Genomic DNA, 19,853 nt, shown 5'->3' with positions numbered 1-19,853 from the left:
TGGGAAAGAATTTTATACGACCAAGTGTTTCTCCGTGGGGTGCTCCAGTGTTACTGGTGAAGAAGAAAGATGGGAGTATGCGGCTCTGTGTGGATTACAGGCAGTTGAACAAGGTTACAATAAAGAATAAGTACCCATTGCCAAGAATTGATGATCTCATGGATCAGTTACAAGGAGCTGGAGTTTTCTCCAAGATCGATTTGCGATCCGGTTATCACCAGATAAGGGTGAGGGGTGAGGATATCCCTAAGACCGCTTTTAGGACTCGTTATGGTCATTATGAGTACACTGTGATGTCCTTTGGGTTGACGAACGCTCCTGCAATATTCATGGATTACATGAATAGAGTCTTCCGTCCGTTTCTGGATAAATTCGTTGTTGTCTTCATTGATGACATACTGATTTATTCCAAGACTGAAGAAGAGCATGCGGAACACTTAAGGACCGTATTGCAGATTCTAAAGGAGAAGAAACTTTATGCAAAACTGTCTAAGTGTGAGTTTTGGAAGAGTGAGGTGAAGTTTTTGGGTCATGTGGTGAGTAAGAAGGGAATAGCAGTAGATCCAACTAAGGTGGAGGCGGTGATGGATTGGAAACAACCAACCACCATAACAGAGATAAGGAGTTTTCTGGGTCTAGCTGGCTATTACCGAAGGTTTATCAAGGGCTTTTCACAGATAGCGTTACCAATGACAAAGTTAACCCGCAAAGACACTCCGTTTGTTTGGACTCCTGAGTGCGAGGAGAGCTTTCAGACATTGAAGAAAAAGTTGACTACTGCACCTGTGTTAGTGTTACCCGAGTCGAACGAGCCTTTTGAGGTGTATTGTGATGCCTCATTGAAGGGTCTAGGGTGCGTGCTGATGCAGCATCGTAATGTGGTGGCGTATGTCTCACGACAGTTGAGACCTCATGAAGTTAGTTACCCTACGCACGATTTGGAACTCGCTGCGGTTGTGTTTGCCTTGAAGGTGTGGAGGCATTATCTCTATGGGGTTAAGTTCTAAGTTTTCTCTGATCATAAGAGCTTGAAGTATCTCTTTGATCAGAAAGAGCTTAATATGAGGCAGAGGAGGTGGATGGAATTGTTGAAAGACTACGACTTTGAGTTGCATTACCATCCGGGAAAGGCGAACGTGGTGGCGGATGCGTTAAGTCGGAAGTCGTTATATGCGGCTTGGATGACGCTTCAAGAGGAGAAGTTGCTCAAGGGATTCGAGAGTCTGAAAATTGGTGCTCGAGAAGTATCCGGAACCTTGTGTTTGAGCAGATTAGAAATCTCAAGTGACTTTAAATCCGAACTCCTAAAGGCTCATCAAAATGATGAAGCCTTATGGAAGGTGTTACCGGCTATTGAGCAAGGAAAACAGTGGAGAGTGTCGGAAGAAAAAGATGGGTTATGGAGATTCAAGGGTAGGATCATTGTGCCGGATGTTGGCACTTTGAGGCAAGATATCTTAAAGGAGGCACACAAAAGTGGATTCTCCATTCACCCGGGAAGTACTAAGATGTACCATGATTTAAAGGCGATGTTTTGGTGGCCGGGTATGAAGAATGATGTGGCGGAATATGTTTCAAAGTGTTTAACTTGTCAAAAGGTAAAGATTGAACATCAAAAGCTCGCCGGTATGTTGCAACCTTTAGAGATTCCACAATGGAAGTGGGAAAGTATTGCAATGGACTTTGTGTCAGGATTGCCAAGGACTAGGGCTGGTTTTGGTGCTATTTGGGTGATTGTGGACCGACTGACGAAGTCAGCTCACTTTTTGCCCATTCGTATGACTTACACCCTTGAAGAGCTAGCACGGTTATATATAAAGGAGATCGTGAGACTTCATGGTGTACCTGCTACTATAATCTCTGATAGAGATCCTCGTTTCACTTCAAGGTTTTGGGGTGCATTTCAGAAAGCTTTTGGAACCCGATTAAGCTTGAGCACGGCTTACCATCCTCAAACAGATGGTCAATCTGAGAGGACGATCCAAACACTAGAGGATATGTTGAGAGCTTGTGTTTTGGACCAACCGGCGAGTTGGGATCGGTATATGCCATTAGTGGAGTTTGCATACAATAACAGTTTTCATGCGAGCATCGGAATGGCTCCGTATGAAGCCTTGTATGGGAGAAAATGTCAATCTCCGCTATGTTGGTATGAAGCTGGAGAGAAAAGCTTGTTGGGGCCGGAAATGATAGCTGAGACTACTGAACAAGTCAAGAAAATCCGAGATAGGATGCTTACGGCGCAGAGTCGTCAAAAGAGTTACGCCGATCAAAGGCGAAAGCCCTTAGAATTTGAGGAAGGAGATCATGTTTTCCTTAAGGTTACTCCGACCACGGGAGTAGGTAGGGCGATTAAAGCAAAGAAGTTGAATCCTCGATACATTGGTCCATTTCAAATCCTGGAGAGGATTGGACCGGTGGCGTATCGGATGGCTCTACCACCTCATCTTTCGAACCTGCACGACGTGTTTCACGTGTCGCAGCTTCGGAAGTACACTCCTGATGCTAGCCATGTGTTGGAACCCGAATCGGTTCAGTTAAGGGAAGATTTGACGCTTCCAGTGGCTCCAGTCAGAATTGACGATACTAGTATCAAACGGTTGCGTGGAAAAGAGGTTTCTTTAGTGAAAGTGGCTTGGAGTCGAGGCGGTGTTGAGGAACACACTTGGGAACTCGAGTCGGAGATGCGAACGGATTATCCGCATTTATTCTCAGGTAATTGCATTTGAATTTTGTGGGCAAAATTCCCAATTAGGTGGGTAGAATGTAAAACCCGGTTAATTAACGGCTAATTAACCCATAAATGAGAATTTATTCTAGAAAGCCTAAAATGTGATTTTTATGGCTAAATGTGATAGAGGAGACTGAGACGAGAATTTTGGTACCAATTTTATAGAATTCGGACCAAGATTGGACCAAACGGGCCAAACCGGGCCAATTGGACCCAAAGTGGGCCCTTGGCCCAACATAACTTAACCAAAACCCTAGTTTTCAGCACTCTCTCTCCTCATTTGTTACACACACAAGCTGAAATGGTGGAGAGGAAGGGAAGAACATTCTCTCAACTTCTCTCTCTCACTTGATCTTCAAACCACCATAACTTTTGATCTAGAGCTCCGATTGCCGCCCCGTTTGCGGCCACGCGTTCACCGCGGAGAGCTCTACAAAACCCATACAATCAATCTTGAGGTAAGCCACACTTTGCTGTTCGAAATCTCAGCCCCTATTTTCGAGTTTTATGGGTAAAATGTTGAGACTTTGGGCTCTTTGATGTTATAGGACCCAACTCTCTTGAAGGAGAAGGTTAATCTTGTCTCCTTGGACCTTGGGTGTGGTAAGATTCTCAACCCTAGTGTATTTTGTTGTTTTATGATGTTTGGGTTTTGAGATGTTGTGTATGGGTATGATGGTTGTGGCTTAGGTTGTGTGTGTGTGGATATTGGAGCTTGATTGGTGATTTTGAAAAGCTTGGAAAGGGCTTGGTGGTGAAAAATCTGTTCTTGGAGGTATTGAGACCTTGAGAGCTTGTGGATAAGTGGTTTGGAAGTGCTCCGGTTGAGCTTGGGAAAATCGGCTAAGGTATGGTTTCGGTTTCCCGTATCTAATATGTAATGTGGTAGGAAATACTTAGGCTAGAGGCCCTAAGATAGGCATTGAATTGTTGACGTTGTTGAATGATTGAGATATATGATGTGGTCATATATGTGATGATGATTATTGATGCCTTGGTGGTATGATGTATGAGAAATATGCATGTTGTGATATATGCTTGATGATTGGTTATGGTTGAATTGTGGGTTGAACCATGTTGAGGGTGAGTATGATGTTGATTATGTACAATGATGATTTATTGGAATTGATGTTGTTGAGAATTGGCATGAGAAATAGTATATGATATGTCAATATGTTTGAGTTTGAGCCACTTGGGTGAAGTGGGCTAAAATGATGAGATAGTGATTTTATATATTGTGGTAATGTGTCAATGTGTGAGTTGAGGAGGCTTGATGTTGAATTTGATATATTTTGATTGATTTCAAAGAAAAGGGATGAAATTGGCATGTTTTGATTGATTTTGAAAAGGGTTGAAAATGGCATATTGTGGTTTTGTATGAAAATATGGTTTTTGGGCATACTTTGACGGGACATAACTTGGACTACGGATCTCCGTTTTTTACCAAATCTGTTTAGAAATGAAATTGGATCCGGGATGTCCATGCCGTTCGAAGAACGGGTGAAAAACGATTTAAAATGAGGAAGTTATGTCCGTCGGAAGATTGGGGTCTAAATCTGTGAAATTCTGCAGCTTTTAACTTAGAAAATTTTTAGCAGAATGACCCCTTGCGCGTGGGCGCACCTGGCGCGTGCGCGCCGATCTTCCGAAAAAGTGCCATCCACGCGTACGCGTGATGTGCGCGGGCGCGCCGATTGTGCTGCACCCAATGCCCAGCCATTTTCCAGAGAGTTATGCCAGAACTGTGCCGGTGTTGTGCCTGGGGCACAAGAACACCCGCGCGTACGCGTGGTTGACGCGTGCGCGTCGATGGGCAAGTTTGGAATCCACGCGTTAGCGTGCATGACGCTTACGCGTCGATAAGTTTTTGAGGCCATCCACGCGTGCGCGTGGAGTGCGTGCACGCGCGGCCCTGTTTTCATCCCAAAGTTGATTTTTGAGTTTTAAAAGCCAAATCTCATACTTCTAAGCCTCTGATCTCACCATTTATGTCTTAAATCATTATGACATGCCTAGCTATTAGAAAGGGGCTAGTGAATGAGGTAACTTGCGAGTGAAGCAAGGGATATATTAATGATCAATGAGGATCAAAATGATTATGCGAGATGCGGAGGATGGTGGTGGAAGTGCTTGTTATGCCATTGGCCGAAGGGCCGTGATTATTTGTGAATTGGCTGGTTCTGGATTGAACCATGAGCCGGAATAGCTGTGTATGCTATGAATATTGGCTGGTTCTGGATTGAACCATGAGCCGGAATAGCTGTGTATGCTATGAATATTGGCTGGTTATGGATTTAACTGTGAGCCGGAATGGCTAGTATGGATGTTGATCCATGGATGAGAATTCACGCATGTTTATGCTGAATTATTGATAATTGTGATTTGCACTTCCACTCTCAGAGATACGAGTTTCCCTGGGTAGTAGCAGTGGCTAGCCACCACGTGCTCCAGGTGGAGGCTCGAGACTCTGTTGACCCTATGTCGTAAGTGTGGCCGGGCACTGTGAAAGACTCGGATGAGCTCGATCCCCCATAAATATTCACCAGTGAGGGTGATGGATATGGATCATGTTTATGATCAAGTTTATAACGAGTATAACTCGAGTTTGGGGATGCATGACAGAGGGACAGTCCAATGGTTAGCGACCAGGACTTGTCGGGTTGGCTCTATAACCGACAAGATGATATCATCGGCCACTAGGGACAAGCATTCATCATATGCATACTATGTGAATTGTTTGAGATTGCCTATTTGACTGCATATTACCTGCTAATTATCTAAATGTCTTAACTGCTCCTATTTGTATATTCTTTGTCTGATATAATTGTGTTTGCTATAATATACTCCTGCTGGTGGTTGGGAGGTTTGAAGGAATTGGAAAGGGAAGTATTAGTTAGACTGAAGAATCTTTAGTCAGATGCCCTTATACGGTTTAGCTTGTTTATAAGCTTTGATATTATCTGGAGGAAGTTCTAGGATTGCCTTCGGCTTTCCTCCATTATTATGTATTATATATGTGGAAGCTGTTACCATGCTGGGGACCTCTGGTTCTCACCCATGCGGATTTTGTGGTTTTCAGATGCAGGACGTGAGGTGTCCCGCTGATGCATGCTGGAGACTTCTATATTGCGAAGATCCTTTGTTCTCGGGGCTATGTTTTGGTTTATATGTTTTGCTCAGATACTTTTATCTCCATTAAATAATACAACTGTGATGACTCCTCTTATGGGAGATTTTGGAGAATAGGTTTTATGTATTTGTGTCCCTTTGGGTTTCCTTGGGGTTTTCCTTATTTTATCATATGTATATATTGTTATACTCGGACCGGTTATCTTCGCAGCCGGATCTTGAGTCTTGATATTCCTGTTTTTGGCACTCCTTTGTATATATATAATCTCACGTTGGTTATCCTTGTTCGTTACGATATCGATCGGAGTGTTGCGCTTTCGAGTTGCGATTTTTGTTTACCCCTTTTTCTACAAAGGCTCCTAGTTATAATCAATCATTCATACTACTATATGTACTAAATTTTTATTTTAGAGGTCGTAATACCTTGCCATCTCTGAATTATGACTTAAGCATAAGACTCTGTATGGTAGGGTGTTACATTTGGCTGATTTTTATTGTATTTGTATCCGTATAAAAATATACAAATATATAGTTATTAATTTAATAATTATTTTTTTGGTACATATAATAATTTTTTTGTAATATCAAATATAATAAATTATTTCTTTTAAAAAATTTAAGTTATTAGTTACAAATACAAAAATAATTTTATATCTAACATTAATTTCCATCTCCTGCTATTTTACAAACTAATGATCACTAACTCCTGTCTAAACATTTTAAGGTTCAGTTTTAAGTAAACAGTTTAATTAAACTTTTTTTAAAAAAATAGGTCAAACAATAAATAATTATATTAAAAATAATTTATAAATAAATTATTTTGTATTTGAATTTTTAATTTTAAAATATTTATTTAAAAAAAAATATGATAAAAAAATTTATTATTTAACTTTTTTTATAAATTTTTAAATAATTTTAAAAAAAATTATAATTTATTAAAAATTACACTAAATATTAATATTATTATTTTTTATAAATAAAAAATTCAAAAAAATAATTTTAAATCTTTCCGAACGCACCTAATTAACATTATCCGGTCCCTCTTAATTGTTATCATTCCCACAAGTACAGTAATAGATTGGATAGAGACATGTGAACATTTAATATATTTTTTTTGGTGTCTATGTGCACATTTAATATGTATGTTAGGTTACAATTCTTTCAAGATAATTAGCTCGCTAACTACTGCTCTAAGTAGTACATCAAATCAAATAATGAAATTAGATGGAGAGAGGCTCAATCGGCGTGGAGTCTGACGTGAATTGCAACAACTTGCAACTATGAGTTTAATAGCAATACTTGTATTATTAGGAGTTACATTATCTTTTTTGTACATTTAAAATTGAGTATTTATTAATATTCAATTTATTTTATTAAAAATATAGTATTTTAAAACATTTTTTATAACTAAATCCTAATTATGATATAAAATTAAAAAATATTTAATAAACTTACTTTTTTGAAAAAAATTGGACGCTGAAAATTTTGATAATAAAATATAATTAGCTTGATATCTATTAAAAATTAGGTTATAATTCGATAAAACTATTCAAAATAGTGAATTATTTGTTAGATAGCTTTGTCAAATGTTTTGTATAATTTATATTTTAAATTATATTAAATTATTTCAAAAATTTAAAATGATAACTATTTTGATATAAGAAGAGTTTTCTACATGAGGTTTATAAATCCGTCACTTCAGAGTCTTCAAGGCTTTAGAACTTGCTATATATAGTGTGTGTTTGGTTTGGTATTTACCGATCGTCCAAATTATAGCATTCGACCATTTTTAGTATATCCTCCTCATATTTGATTACACATTTTCCGGTGCAGAATTTGGCTATACGAATAATTAGTATGAGCCGAGGTGAATTATATATTCCAAGAATGGTTGATACATCAGCGAAGGCGAAACTCTGATGAGTGGATGAGACTAACTAAGTGGATATTGGATAAGAATGTCTGAAGGGTTTAGTTTTGATTCAAATCGGTCTTGTCTGTATTTTATGTATGTAGCTCAAATTTGAGCCCATGATGAGTAGTTATGGTAAGTTATATTTTAGAGACCTTACTTAACTAGTGAATGTGAAAACTAAACTAGTTCTTCACCGTTGGTTTGTGCACGAAATGAGAGGAGAGGTCAGAGCTCGAATTGGTTAGAATGATGAAACTCAGATTGCAATACATGTATTTTTCTATATATATACATGAAACTAACTCTTACTACCCTACCTGTGTCATAAGCTAGTTCTTACTATTAGAAAATTACTATTTTTTAATTTATTCATAGACAATATACAACTAATTAGGATAATCACATTAGTTATTTTAAATTATATATATGATTGATACTAACTATTATTATATAATAAAATAAGTTAATATTTATTTTCATTTGGACTTAATGAGAATAAAACTGGGCTTGCTATCTTATTTAGACTTAAAATTTTATGGGAGTCACTACCAAATATAAATAGCAATTTATAGAGTTTTGGTATCCAATATATCAATAAAAATTTTTTGGAGTCATTTTCTTATTCGAGGGATTGCAATTCAACCTAGTCTTATATACAGAAGACTTTGATTGAGTAAGATTGAGATAACTACTCTTCATTACCTTTATGAATTTAGGTATATTTTCGTATCATGATTTGTTTCTTAATGATTTAATATAGATAATCTAAATTATAAAATTTATTAAATTCTAACAAATATTATCAAAACCATTTATAATTGAGTCATTGAAAATATTTAGCTCTTTATTTTTTTATGGATCGAAGTATATTTGTGTGTTACGGTATGTTTTTTTCTTTCCATTGAAATTAATTTATGAATCATACACTCGCATTACAAGGATCTTGGCAGATAGTAGCGATTTTTAAGCCAAATAGTGGCTATTTTTTACCGCCGCAAAATGGATAGCAGCAGTTCGTGAACCGCTCTAATATAAGGCACAGCTAAACCGTTAACAGCAATTTTTACTAATAGCTGAAATAACCACTACAAATTAGTATTTAGCAACGGATACATTTTGCGGTGATTTGTCATCACTATTATATTCTAAGATGAATCATCTTTTTTGGCGGTGTGCACAAACCTAAAGATTTTTGTAACTGTTGATATAAACTGCCGTTAAAAATCAATACATTTTCATTTTTTTTTGTTTGGTTGACTTTTTATTTAAAGTCACAAACACTATTTTCTTAACTTCAATTCTGTGTCATGCTATTTATTGGCTTAATTGATTAAAAGTTAATTAGAATAAGTAAAATTCAATTAAAGTAAAAATCAAAATGCTAGAATATATATATACAAAAAATATTAAATAACAATTTGTCATAAGTGCATTATTGCCTATAAACTAAATAAAAGTACTATTAGGTAAACCGTACAAAATAAAAGAATTGTATAATATCTATTTTGGTACGTTTCCCAAAAAATCTAGTTCGGCAGCAACGTTAGGTGACAAATTATTTTTTTGCTGTTAATTTAGGTATTTCAATAGATTATCTTGTCTATCTCTTTTTGCCTTCTCTTATGCTTTCTTTGTGTTTAATTCTGCTACTTTTGCTTTTAGTTTTACAATTATCTTCTAATACTCCTCAATTTGTACACTAAAGTGCGACTGTTGTATAGTATTACCAAAAAGTTAGGTTGGACATACATGATCCAAAACCTACACTACTGATGCCTTAATATCTTAAGTGATTTTTACATGTCAATTTAAATAGTTTTCTTATGATTATATTGAAGTTTTTATGTTTTAATTGAAGATTTTATAGATAATTTATATATTTGGAGTTGTTTTAGAATTATTGTATATTTAGGATTATTCTCTAAAGAATCAGGTCAAAGGAAACAAACAGAAAAGACACTATGAAAGAACCCAAGTTGAAACGCCCAATGAAAAGGAAAGGAAGCTGATGCCTAACTTTAACAGCTGAAGTCCAATGCCAACAACCAAAATATAACTTCAAACATTAAAGTTAAGCACTTGCGAAGGTGCTTTGAAGCTTGGCACCTAACATCAATCATGGGCACCCAACTTTAGCAAGTTTTTCATTATGCTGGGTGCCCAGCGCCCATCTTTTGGCACCCAACTTCAATGAATGTCCACCTCCCAGGGGTCCAAGGTCAAGCGCCAACCTTGGCGCTCAATGCGTTCGAAGGAAAATAAGACTAGCTCTCGACATACAGGTGATGCGAAATTTTACAAAATCATAACTCGGCAAGTGCATCGAATCGTATCAAGTAATACCATAGGAGTGGGTTATCGTTCCCACGAGGGTTAAAAAATTAAGCAACAATGATTAATTGATTATTCTATAAAAAATAAAAGATAGAAGAAGTATAAAAGAACTTGACCATCACATTTATATGAAATAAACAAACAAAATGAAATTAAAAATAGACCACTTAAAATAAATGAGTTGCTAATGTGTTTGTATGGGTGAAATGTGGCAACACCAAACTTAGTGTGAGAATATCAAATTTTGTGTGACACAATCAATGTGTGGCTGGGGCAAGTACCCATGGCCAGTACAATGTAAGACTTATGTTGGTATAGCAACATGCCAAACTTAATCTATGAAACACATATATACAACATCAAGCAGAGCAAAAAAGAAGATGAAAGATATTACCAATGTTGGGTTGCCTTCCAATAAACACTTCTTTAATATCACTAGCTTGACGGTTGGTCGTTGCTAAGGTGGAGATTGATCATAGTGCTCCAATGCCTCCTTTCTCACTATGAATTTCCTCCCATTGTCTTCATCTATAAGTTCAATGTGTTCCAAAAAGAGGATCTTGTTTACTGTGTAAGGTCCATACTATTTGTTGAACTTGTCTGGCTATATCCATGGTGGAAAGGGAATTGTATAACTTGTTGTTCAGGTGAGAAGTCACTTGTGGGGATTTTCTTCTTTTTCCACCCCCTGGGCTTCTTCAGAATCTTCTCTTCCCCTTTAGGTGATTGTTCACACTCAACACCAAATATATGCTTGATATCCAGTGGAGTCTTGTTAGTTTCTACAAAAAGGGGCTTAGGTTGCAACTTCTTGTTGACCTCTTTTGTTTCTTCAATTTGCTGTACCACTTCTATTTCTTCTTTTTCTTTCAGGCATGGTGGTTGAGCTTCTAGAGGTGCTTCATCATGGGATTCTTTGAGACTTGAATCACTTGTTTCAACCTTCATATAAATCTGCTTGTCACTCAAGTGATGCATGGTTTTGAAAACATGAAACACTAAGTACTCATCATGCACCCTCAATATTAATTCACTTTTTTCAACATCAATCAAGACTCTACCAATAGCTGAAAAAGGTCTCCCTAGAATAATGGAGAAATTTTTATCCTCTTTCATGTTAAGAATAATGAAATCTATTGGGAGAAAAAAACTTTTCACTTTGATCAATATATTCTCAACCACTCTATGTGCTTGCTTTATTGATTTATTTGCCAATTTGAGAGCTATTTTTATGGGTTTTATCTCTTGAATTTGTAACTTCTTAATCACAAAGAGAGGCATAAAATTGATACTTGTCCCTAAATCACACAATGTTCTTTCCAAGGTTGTGTTTCCGATTGTGCATGAGATTTGGAAACTTCCAGGATCTTTCTTCATACTAGGCAAATTCCGTTGAATGATTACACTACACTCTCTAGTCATTACCAATATTTGGCCTACCTTTAAGGATCTTTTCTTAGACAATAATTCCTTTATGAATTTAACATACAGGGGCATTTGTTCAAGTGCTTTTATGAATAGAATGGTGATGTGTAGTGACTTGAATATCTCCAAAAATTTGGAGTATTACTTTTTCTTATTCTCTCCCTTGAACCTTTGAGGGTATGAAATTCTTGACTTATATTCTGGCACTCTACTTTACCTGTTGATTTCTCTTAAGAAACTTGAGGTTGAGGTGCAGAAACATGTGCCTCTTGAGGAATAACTTTTTCCATAGCTTTGTCCTCTTATTGGTCAGTGCTTGTGACTCTGTTGTCCACCATCTTTTCACTTCTTAAAGTGATAGTCTTGCATTCTTCTTTTGAATTTGGGATTGTGTCATTGAAAAAAGTATTTATGGGTTTTACTAATTCTTGAGAAATTTGTCCCACTTGTATTTTCAAGTTTCTAATGGAAGCTTTAGTTTTCTTCATGAAATTTTAAGTGATTCGGGAGAGTTCTTCTAAGGAAATTTTCACATGGAAAGCTTCTAAGAAATTTGGGATTCTTGTAATGGTTGTGGGGTTGTGAGGATTGGTGGTTGTGATGAGGGTTGCAGGGTTGATGATGGGGGTTGAAGTTATTTAGTGATGATTGTTGTTGAAATTGTTTTGTCTCTTTCCTTGATTATCCCATTCAAAACTAGGGTGATTTTTCCACCCAAGATTGTAGGTCTTAGAGAATAGGTCATTTTGAGGTTGCTTGGAAGAATTTTTCATATAATTCATTTGCTCCAAAGGAAATTGGCCATATTCAAAGCCTTCAGTTTGAGGTACTCCACCGCTCATGTCATAGGAAGAATCTTAGGTGCTCAAGGCTAAGACATGCATGCCTCCTAAGTGTTGAGTAATGGCATTGATCTGTTGGGACATGACTTTGTTTTGGGCTAGAAGGGTATCCACGGCATCCAATTTCATGACTCCCTTCCTCATTGTTTTTTTGGGGGAATAGAGATACTGATTGTTAGCTACCATCTCTATAAACTCCAATGCTTCATCAGTGGTCTTCTTCATGTGTAGAGATCTTCTAGCCGAGTTGTCTAATGAATTTTTTGAAGTAGGAGTGATTCCATTATAGAAGATTTCAATTGCACCCAGTCAGAGAACATATCTGTATGGCACTTTCACAACATCTTTTTGTACCTCTCTGAAGCCTCATAAAAAGACTCTCCTTCTTATTGTTTGAATGTCAGTTCTCACCTTTGTCAACCTTTGAGGTGGAAAGAATTTGGTTAAAAATTTACTCACCAAATCCTCCCAAGTTGCTATACTCTCCTTGGGTTGTGTCTCAAGCCACTACTTGGCTCGGTCTCTCAGCAGGGACCCCATTAATCTTGACCGTGTCACAGATTTGAAGGAAGTTAGAGATGTGTCGGTTGGGATCTTCTTGAGGACTTCCACTAAATTGACAATTTTAATGAACCAAAGTGATGAATTGAGACTTTAACTTAAAGTTATTAGTATTCACAGTAGGAGTGACAATGCTACAGCCACAATATCCAGGATTTAGAGTAGTGAAGTGTAACGACCCAACTTTCAGTACATCATGATCGTCCCAAAAGTAAGGCGTTACTAACCTAATTTCTTTATATCTATTTAATATTGAGCCTTTACACATTAATCTATTGGCAGTTTTACTAAAAGTTAAAAACTTTTTCAACAAGAACAAAATAACACATATTCACGTACTTAATATTAATAATACATCGTAGTATTACATACAAAACCAATTACAAAACCTACCTCTCTGAATAAAACTTTAACTAACAAGACAAGGGAAAAAATAAATTATATCAACAACTCAATTTGCAAACATATTCTTCCATGCTCCTGCAATTTTATAATAAGCCTTCGCACTTCTAGCTGAAAGGGGTAAAAATAAAGGGTAAGAATTGGGGAGTTTTTAGTAGGGTAGGGGTTAAAAGTTAAATTAATTTTATTCTTTATTATACTTAGCCAATGACAACAAACTCCGAAATACAAACAACTTTTAACAAACCAAGATACAGGAAGAAATAGCAGAAAGTACACATGAACAACCATAACAAACCACAGAATGTAGAGAAATCACAAGTCAAGAAGCACACATACACACAATCATAAAAAAGTATGTGCAAACAATTATAATGCATGTCTGTCCTATACAGGTCATGAGCTCATGTATCAGTTGCCTATTCGCTCCCAACATTACCTGAGCACAAGTCCCAGATATGGCTTTCCAGATGCATACAGTGTGCATATAAGTTTTACGGCTAGGCCACATACAATGTGACTTTTAAACATGTTGTAATATACTTACAGTTGGAAAACAGTTCACAATGTGTGAGCGTTTCCACATACATTTGGTCCTAAACCCCAAACAAGGTTGTATTTACTCTCATGTGGCAGACAGACTTTTAAAATCTTTTTATCTTTACCCTCTACTCTCCTATGGCAGAAATCCCATTAATTAATACATTCTTTTCTTTCTTGTTCTCTGCTCTCCTGTGGTAGATGTTTGTTAGATTCTTTTAGTGTATGCTCTCTACTCTCCTGTGGCAGAAATCTGCTTTCATGTGGCAGAGGTTCGTAGATTCTTTTAACGTATGATCTTTGCTCTCCTGTAACAGAGATCTCTTTAATAATTTTCTTTCTTCTTATTTTATTTTTTATTTATCACTCTTTTATTTTTCTTGTTTCAATACCACAAATCGTCTTCACACTCTTCCCTCGTCTCTCCCTAGACGTTTTATGAAGAATTAATCATAAGATTATTAACTTAACTTTGTCTTCTAAAACTTTTAGGAATTATAACTGTTTTACCTCTCTTTTCTTATTTAATAAAAATAATATCTTTAATAAAAAAATAATAATTAAAAGAGTAATAATATTAATATTCTTACTTTTGATATAAAAAACTAGTTTATATGGCTTTATTCTGAGTTTTCGTTTTAGATTTCAAACTTTTAAATATTTTACTTTTTAACCCAAAATTTTCATAAAATCTCTAATTTAATTTCATAGTTTTTAATATTTGAAAAGTAACCTTAAACTTTCATAAAATATCCGTTTTACTCCTGAACTTTACTTATTACTCAAAATATCCCCAAAACTTATATAATTACAAAACTAACTTCGATTCTTATTAAATTACTTCTTCAACCTAAAAGTAAATTTTGTTTCAATAGTTATCCTTTCATCAAAGAAATCGAACCCGTTCTAAAACATTTTCAAATTTTTTGCTTGATTTTTAATTTGTTCTCGAGCTTTACGGTTATTGATTTTTTATAGAGTTCATTTTAACTTTCCAACCTTCAAATCTTATCAAATTCTCAAGAGTTTAAACTTAGAAACAATCCCAAATAAAGCCACAAACATTTAGTTCTTGGCTGTCCAATGATAACTGAACCATAAATCCAAGAAATTAACAAGATTTAATCACAAATCATTTATGAATTTAGTTACAAAAATAACTTATTCACTTAATATTTTTTTAAAGATAATATTAAAAATTAGATCATTTATGAAATTTAACAGGCTTTCTAAAAGTAGGAGAGAATTTCAAAAAATATTTTAGATCCTTATCTCTCAATTTTATATTATAAAAAAATATAGAGAATTAATTTTTAATTAGTCAACATTAGCTATTTTTTATTCTAAAAATTCTTATTTTTAAAATTTATGATATAGAATTTATAATTTAATATTTAAGACTAAGAATTTATGACTTAAAATTTATAATTTAAGATAAATAAAATAATTTTTAAAAAATTAACTATTTAACGTTTATTATATTAAAGCACTTATTCATAAAAGACCCACAAATTGTCTAAAATATCTCTCTTCTATATGTAATTAACTTTTTTTTTTGCAATTACCTAATTACTTTTCATTTTAAATTTTGAAATTGTGAATCATTATTATGCTCGTTGACAGCCACAAACTTTAATCCACAGTTAAATAAATTCATATCTCAGAATTTGGAACTCTGATCTCCCTGCATGCAAACACTGCATAGCACATTAGTTGATGGTCTAATTATTCTCCCCTTAATTAATAATTACTTAACTAATATTATAATGAAGCAAGAATAAGAGAAAGATACTGCATTGGAAGTTTGTATTCAACAAGATATGTTTTCCAACAATACTAGCCGACATTATATTACCTTGTTTTCGATGAATCCTATATGAAACACAACCTTTGAATACCTCTCTCCTGTTCTCCACTTCCCACAATGATCCCTTTTTTCATTTCTGCAATTTTCAATCTCTTTCTAAATACAAACAGAAATATTAATTAATTAAAAGTATAAAATAATTTAGTTAATTTAATTTGATTATCTAGCTATAGCTGTTGCCAGTTCTTGCTGAATGAATTATTGTGTCTGAACAATTTAGACCAGAGTTGGTTATTCTTTCCCAAGAACAACAATAATGCCCCGTGGAGTACTAGAAGGTCTCGTTTTTTCTTCCTTTTATTTAGATTTGGTTTTGAATCATAGGAAATAATTCATGCATTATGCTCATAATTTCTTTTTGAGTAATTTTGAATATTAATTATTAGCTTTTGATTTCAATTATCAAACTATAATCATTATCAATATCTTAGGATAGGATTATAGGAGAATTAGGATACTGTTTTAGGTTGAAAATTATGTTAGAAAGAAAGACACAAATTTGGCTATAATAACATGCAATATCAATTTTTTTTATAGTATCTCCTGGCTCGGTAAACTAAAGACTAATCTATTATTGATTTGAACTTCATTTAACGATTTGTCGCTAGCCAATGAGTTATTGTATGCACAAGATGGGATTTAAATTTCTCGACACTTGTTTAAGTGGACGAGTTAGCAAATTACTTGACGAGCCCAAGTTGGTTATTAGTTTGATGACTTTGATCTATTCATTTTATACTTTTTTTTTTCTTTTCTTTTATTCTTTTTCCTCAATCCTGGAATTTTTGGAAATCACATTCATTTTATACAGTAACATTAGATGATCTTGTTCAAAGTTTCTACATATGCCTAGAAATGACATTTTCTATGATTCTCCCGGCTTAGGTTAGTATTCTTTTGTCAAAGCTTTGAACATGAATGAATGAAAAGTTCTATGAATTTGATAGTTTTAATTTGTTTCATCGCAGTGGATCCACCACCTCCAGCATCTAATGAAGAGCCATCCCCTAAGAAAACTGATACAACTTTGTTCTTCCTTGGAGGGATAGTGGTGTTCATCATATTGTTGATAATTTTGGTTGTATTTTGGAAGCGTACCAAAGGGACCAAAAATACAACACCTCCTAAAACTACTAAAGGCAAACAAGGTAGTTTTAATTTGAGAACAGAATCTATGTTAAAGATATTTGTTTATATTAATTTGTGGGTTGGCTTCTTAATTAGGGAAACTTACTGAAACAGCAGAAGTTATAGATATGATGTTTTCATCTAAACAACAGCAAGGTAATTGAATTTGAAACGTGGCACAGTGTGTATCAATACGTTTTTAATTAATTTCACATTTGTTATTGATCATATATTGGTGTGTGTACCCAACAATATATGATTAAACGCTATTAAGAGGGAAAAAATACTAGTACATATAAATTTATAATGGAGGACAACAAAATTAAAATTGTTGTGTGTACCCAGGATCCATGGAGTTGTTGAGTGGGAACCTTAGGACAATTAGTTACTTTGACTACCAGATATTAAGAAGAGCAACCAAGAATTTTTCTGCTACTAATCTTCTTGGAAGTGGTGGATTTGGGCCTGTCTATCGGGTATGATTACAAAGTTGAGGCTAATACAAAACATATGTATGGCTGATCCTGAAGTGCATTTTTGGTTTCGATAGGGAAAGTTGATGGATGGAAGAGTAATTGCTCTTAAGAAACTATCTTTGAACAAATCCCAGCAGGGAGAAAGAGAGTTTCTGGCAGAGGTGAGGTTGATCACAAGTATCCAACACAAAAATCTCGTTCGCCTTCTTGGATGTTGCATTGATGGACCACAAAGGATACTTGTCTATGAATACATGAAGAACAGAAGTTTGGACCTCTTCATATATGGTATCCCTTCTTTTTATAATTCCCACAAGAGTTTAGAATTGGTTAAACAGAGCGTTCCCCTGATGCAGGGAACAATGCTGATCGATTCCTGAATTGGAGCAATAGGTTCCAAATTGTTCTAGGCGTGGCAAGGGGATTGCAGTACCTTCATGAGGATTCACATCTAAGAATTGTTCACCGAGACATCAAAGCAAGCAACATTCTTCTTGATGATAAGTTTCATCCCAAGATTGGAGACTTTGGCCTTGCCAGATTCTTCCCTGAAGACCAAGCTTATCTTAGCACACAATTCGCTGGAACATTGTAAGTCCAATTATTATATATTTTAAATTACTATATATGCTAGCTGCATATTCACCATGTTACTCGTGTTATATTTCAGTTTTCTATGTATGTTTTTTTGTTTGTCATAAATTCGATAGCCTCTAATTTTGAGTATTATAAATGAACACACACATAATTATACGCACAATATTAAGAGTTCTCATCCACTATTGACCCTAATCAAGTCTCAAACTTGAGTACACAACACATATTGTAAAGCAAAGATTTTCACCATTAGACTAAGGTCTTGGGTGCAGTTTTCTATTTATGTTACTTATCGTCAGTTATTACAAATCCCAAGTAACCACACTATTGCTAAAGTTAGTTAGCTTTAGTTAGAAATGTTTCCAAGTTGATAAGTTAGTATGCGATTATTCATTTTAAGAAGTAAATGAACCTAAGTACACAGTGTTTCAAATAGCATAATTTTCTGTATGTTCTTTTAATTTCTTGAAAAAGGGGTTATACAGCACCTGAATACGCTTTAAGAGGAGAATTATCAGAAAAGGCGGATATCTATAGTTTTGGAGTTCTGTTGCTCGAAATTATTTGTTGTAGAAAAAACACAGATCTCACTTTGTCATTGGAAATGCAGTACCTCCCGGAATATGTAAAGTTTCTCAACTCTATTAAATCTCAATAATTTAGGAGTAATATTCTAAATTAGTCCCTAAGAAATTTTTAATCGGACACTTTGGTCCTCAGCAAATTTTAATTACTAAATCAGTCCTCAAATTTTATTTTGTTAGACAAATTAGTTCCTCCATGATATTGTTCATCTTTAGGGACCTATCTAAAAGTTTTTAAAATTTTTAGTTATATCTTTTATTAAATAACGACAGTGATTTATTTATATAACTTTTTTACATGAAAATTGATTTGTCTAATAAAATAAAATATTAAGTATTGATTTAGTGATTAAAATTTATTGAAGATTAAATTGTCCCACTAACTGATTTGGGATATCACTCATAATTCAGAGAAACATAAGCTAGTTAGATTCTTATTTAATGAACTAGGCTCATCTTTTTTATGTTGATGAAATAGGCATGGAAACTTTACGAGAACTCAAAGATTATGGAGCTTGTAGATCCAAAGCTGAAAGAAGAGGGGTTCGTGGAGAAAGATGTTATGCAAGCATTCCACGTGGCATTCCTCTGCCTTCAGCCTCTTGCAAATCTAAGACCTCCGATGTCAGAGATCGTGGCACTCTTGACATTCAAAATTGACATGGTCACAACACCAATGAGGCCTGCATTTCTTGATCGAAGGCGCAAAACTGATTTTCAAACCCCTTCCCCAGAAGTAATATCCATGCTTTCACATCTCCCATGAGTAGTCTTATGTAGTAACCAGAAGGATTGCTTAAACGGATCTATATTCAGAAGAAATTCTTGTATATTCATAAATAATACATGTATTAAAAACAATCACTATCACTTTACGAGGAGTCTTATGATAGATATAGTTACAGTTAGAATACTTGTTAAATATATTTAGCTAATTCTACGGTGTCTATTATTTATTGTCTAGTTTTTTTAACTTTTTTTTATTACAAATTTTAAATATTTAAAAATTATTTATTTTATAATTTAAATTAAATATTAATTTTTAATTTCTTTTAATAAGTTAAACACTATATTTTAGACAATATAATAATCACCAATATATTTAATAAACATACAATTCCTCTCACTATTGAGACATGTCGGAGATAATGACTATGTTCAATTTAAACTCATACAAGAGGACATGGTCTTGAAGAAGGAATTTAAGGGGAGAGGAGTTTTAGTTTAGGGTGCTATAATACTTACAATATATGCATTACATTTGCTTCATTTAGTGTATATAATATATATGGTGAACTAATTCAACTTTCTCTTGAATATTT

The 19,853-nt window shown here is 34.6% G+C and overlaps 1 protein-coding gene across 4 annotated transcripts; it reads left to right on the top strand.

Moving 5' to 3' along the window:
• The first annotated feature begins 15,892 nt into the window (after window positions 1-15,892).
• Window positions 15,893-19,370, top strand: LOC130970504 (cysteine-rich receptor-like protein kinase 44). Of its 4 annotated transcripts, none has more exons than XM_057896615.1 (8): window positions 15,893-16,024; window positions 16,715-16,894; window positions 16,971-17,030; window positions 17,220-17,350; window positions 17,425-17,638; window positions 17,707-17,941; window positions 18,422-18,572; window positions 19,010-19,370. In XM_057896615.1, exons 1-8 carry the CDS (start codon window positions 16,003-16,005, stop codon window positions 19,295-19,297), a joined length of 1,281 nt encoding a protein of 426 aa, XP_057752598.1. In that variant the 5' UTR covers window positions 15,893-16,002; the 3' UTR covers window positions 19,298-19,370. The 4 variants fall into 4 exon arrangements, with proteins under 4 accessions (XP_057752598.1, XP_057752597.1, XP_057752596.1 ...); XM_057896614.1 differs by lacking the exon at window positions 15,893-16,024 and adding an exon at window positions 16,444-16,631; XM_057896613.1 differs by lacking the exon at window positions 15,893-16,024 and having other exon boundaries at window positions 16,654-16,894.
• The last annotated feature ends 483 nt before the right edge of the window (window positions 19,371-19,853 follow it).

This window comes from Arachis stenosperma, chromosome 3 (genome assembly GCF_014773155.1).
Source record: "Arachis stenosperma cultivar V10309 chromosome 3, arast.V10309.gnm1.PFL2, whole genome shotgun sequence".
Lineage (NCBI taxonomy): Eukaryota > Viridiplantae > Streptophyta > Magnoliopsida > Fabales > Fabaceae > Arachis > Arachis stenosperma.
The sequence above is the reverse complement of the archived record's forward strand: the minus strand, read 5'-3'. Positions and strand labels throughout refer to the sequence as shown.

Excerpts from the sequence above, each read along its gene's own strand:
- LOC130970504 (XM_057896613.1), top strand. The coding sequence starts at position 16,669 with ATGAAAAGTTCTATGAATTTGATAGTTTTAATTTGTTTCATCGCAGTG. Across the intron at positions 17,031-17,219 it reads TTCATCTAAACAACAGCAAG|GATCCATGGAGTTGTTGAGT; the intron begins GTAATTGAATTT and ends GTGTGTACCCAG. Across the intron at positions 17,639-17,706 it reads TTTGGACCTCTTCATATATG|GGAACAATGCTGATCGATTC; the intron begins GTATCCCTTCTT and ends CCCCTGATGCAG.